This window comes from Lipotes vexillifer, unplaced genomic scaffold (genome assembly GCF_000442215.2).
Source record: "Lipotes vexillifer unplaced genomic scaffold, Lipotes_vexillifer_v1.1 scaffold802, whole genome shotgun sequence".
Classification (NCBI taxonomy): Eukaryota; Metazoa; Chordata; class Mammalia; order Artiodactyla; family Lipotidae; genus Lipotes; species Lipotes vexillifer.
In genome coordinates this window covers 265,502-266,798 of record NW_006790237.1, presented here as the reverse complement: position 1 = coordinate 266,798, position 1,297 = coordinate 265,502, and the positions used below count along the sequence as shown (strand labels likewise).

Sequence of the window (1,297 nt, the reverse complement as noted above, 5' to 3'; positions counted from 1 at the left end):
CCTGCACCTCAGATTTGTAGGGAACATGGGCTCGGAACTCAGCTGCCCCCTCACAATGAGGAGGCCGTTCCCCCGGCACTAAGCTACCTTCAGAGAATCGGGGTCTTCCCTTTAAGGACGTGGAATGGGGGTGGTGACACTTGGGGGTGATGCTGCCTGACAAAGGGTCACCCCTACTCTGGAGGCCGGGTCAACGTCACCTGGAGGACCACTCTTCCTTCCGCCCACCTTCCCCTCCTGGTCCTGGCACCACCTCACCCTTCTTTTGGTTCCTCTTTTTCCCGCCTTTTCGCTCCTCTGCTGGAGCTGATTGGCTGCGCCAAAGCCCCGCCCCTCTCTTTCCCCGCCCACTCTGGAGCTGACAGGAGCAGAGGCGTGGCCTCAGCGGACGTTGGGCCGCCCGCCGTTGGCAGGCTGCGCGCGGAAGCCCTGCACGGTCCCGGAAGTCCCGGGAGTCTGGCGCCCGCCCCGCCCCTTTCCCTTTGAAGCTCTTGGACAAGGAGATACTTCTGCAGCGCATGCGCCGAGTCCAAGGAAAGCGAGTTGTGGAGCAAGGCAGGCAGATTGCGCGTGCGCAGTCGACACAGGGCGTTAGAAGAAGGAAATGGACCTCTCTCAATGACCTAGGCATTGCGCATGCGTCTTACTGCGGACTGAAGCCGAACCTCGAAGGACCAGGACGCTTTTCTGCACATGCGCAGGAGGCTCAATGACAGTTGAACGTTGGCTAAGGTGAGGGAAAGGGTGAAGGATTGCCTGGCCGGGGGTGGGCGGCCCTGCACCCCTATGTAGCCTTCCGAGCATATCCTATGCGCTTAAGATCCACCTGCCGCCTAGACCCCGCAGAGACTAGTTGTGCCACCACAGGGCTTCTGGGACCGCAGTACGCTCCAGGACCTGAAGACCTCTGACCCCTGCCTAGGACTCAGGCCAACTGAGCACTGTGGGAGGGGACGCACAGCAGGGCCTACGAGGCGGGCGGATGGGCTCTGCGCCCTTCCTGGGGTAGAAACGGCCCCTGGAGGTTGGGACACGGAGGTGTAGAGGGCGCCTTTACCCCCAGATGACCATTGACTTATGCCCATTTCCCTCGTTTAGGCTGCGGGGAAAGGGTCTGGCCATGCTGCATGTGACCCGAGGGGTCTGGGGATCCAGGGTCCGAGTATGGCCCCTGTTGCCCGCGCTCCTCGACCACCCCCGGGCCCTGTCATCGCTGGCGGCCAAGATGGGGGAGTACCGCAAGATGTGGAACCCCACGGAACCCCGCAACTGGTCCCAGCAGTACCGCGAGCGGTTC

The 1,297-nt window shown here is 62.4% G+C and overlaps 1 protein-coding gene across 1 annotated transcript in view; it reads left to right on the top strand.

Moving 5' to 3' along the window:
- The first annotated feature begins 709 nt into the window (after positions 1 to 709).
- Positions 710 to 1,297, top strand: part of TMEM143 (transmembrane protein 143) — a 17,150-nt gene continuing 16,562 nt past the window's right edge. The window contains exons 1-2 of the mRNA XM_007463299.1: positions 710 to 732; positions 1,099 to 1,289. Coding sequence (XP_007463361.1) covers positions 710 to 732; positions 1,099 to 1,289 — 214 coding nt within the window. The remainder of the gene's footprint in view (positions 733 to 1,098; positions 1,290 to 1,297) is intronic.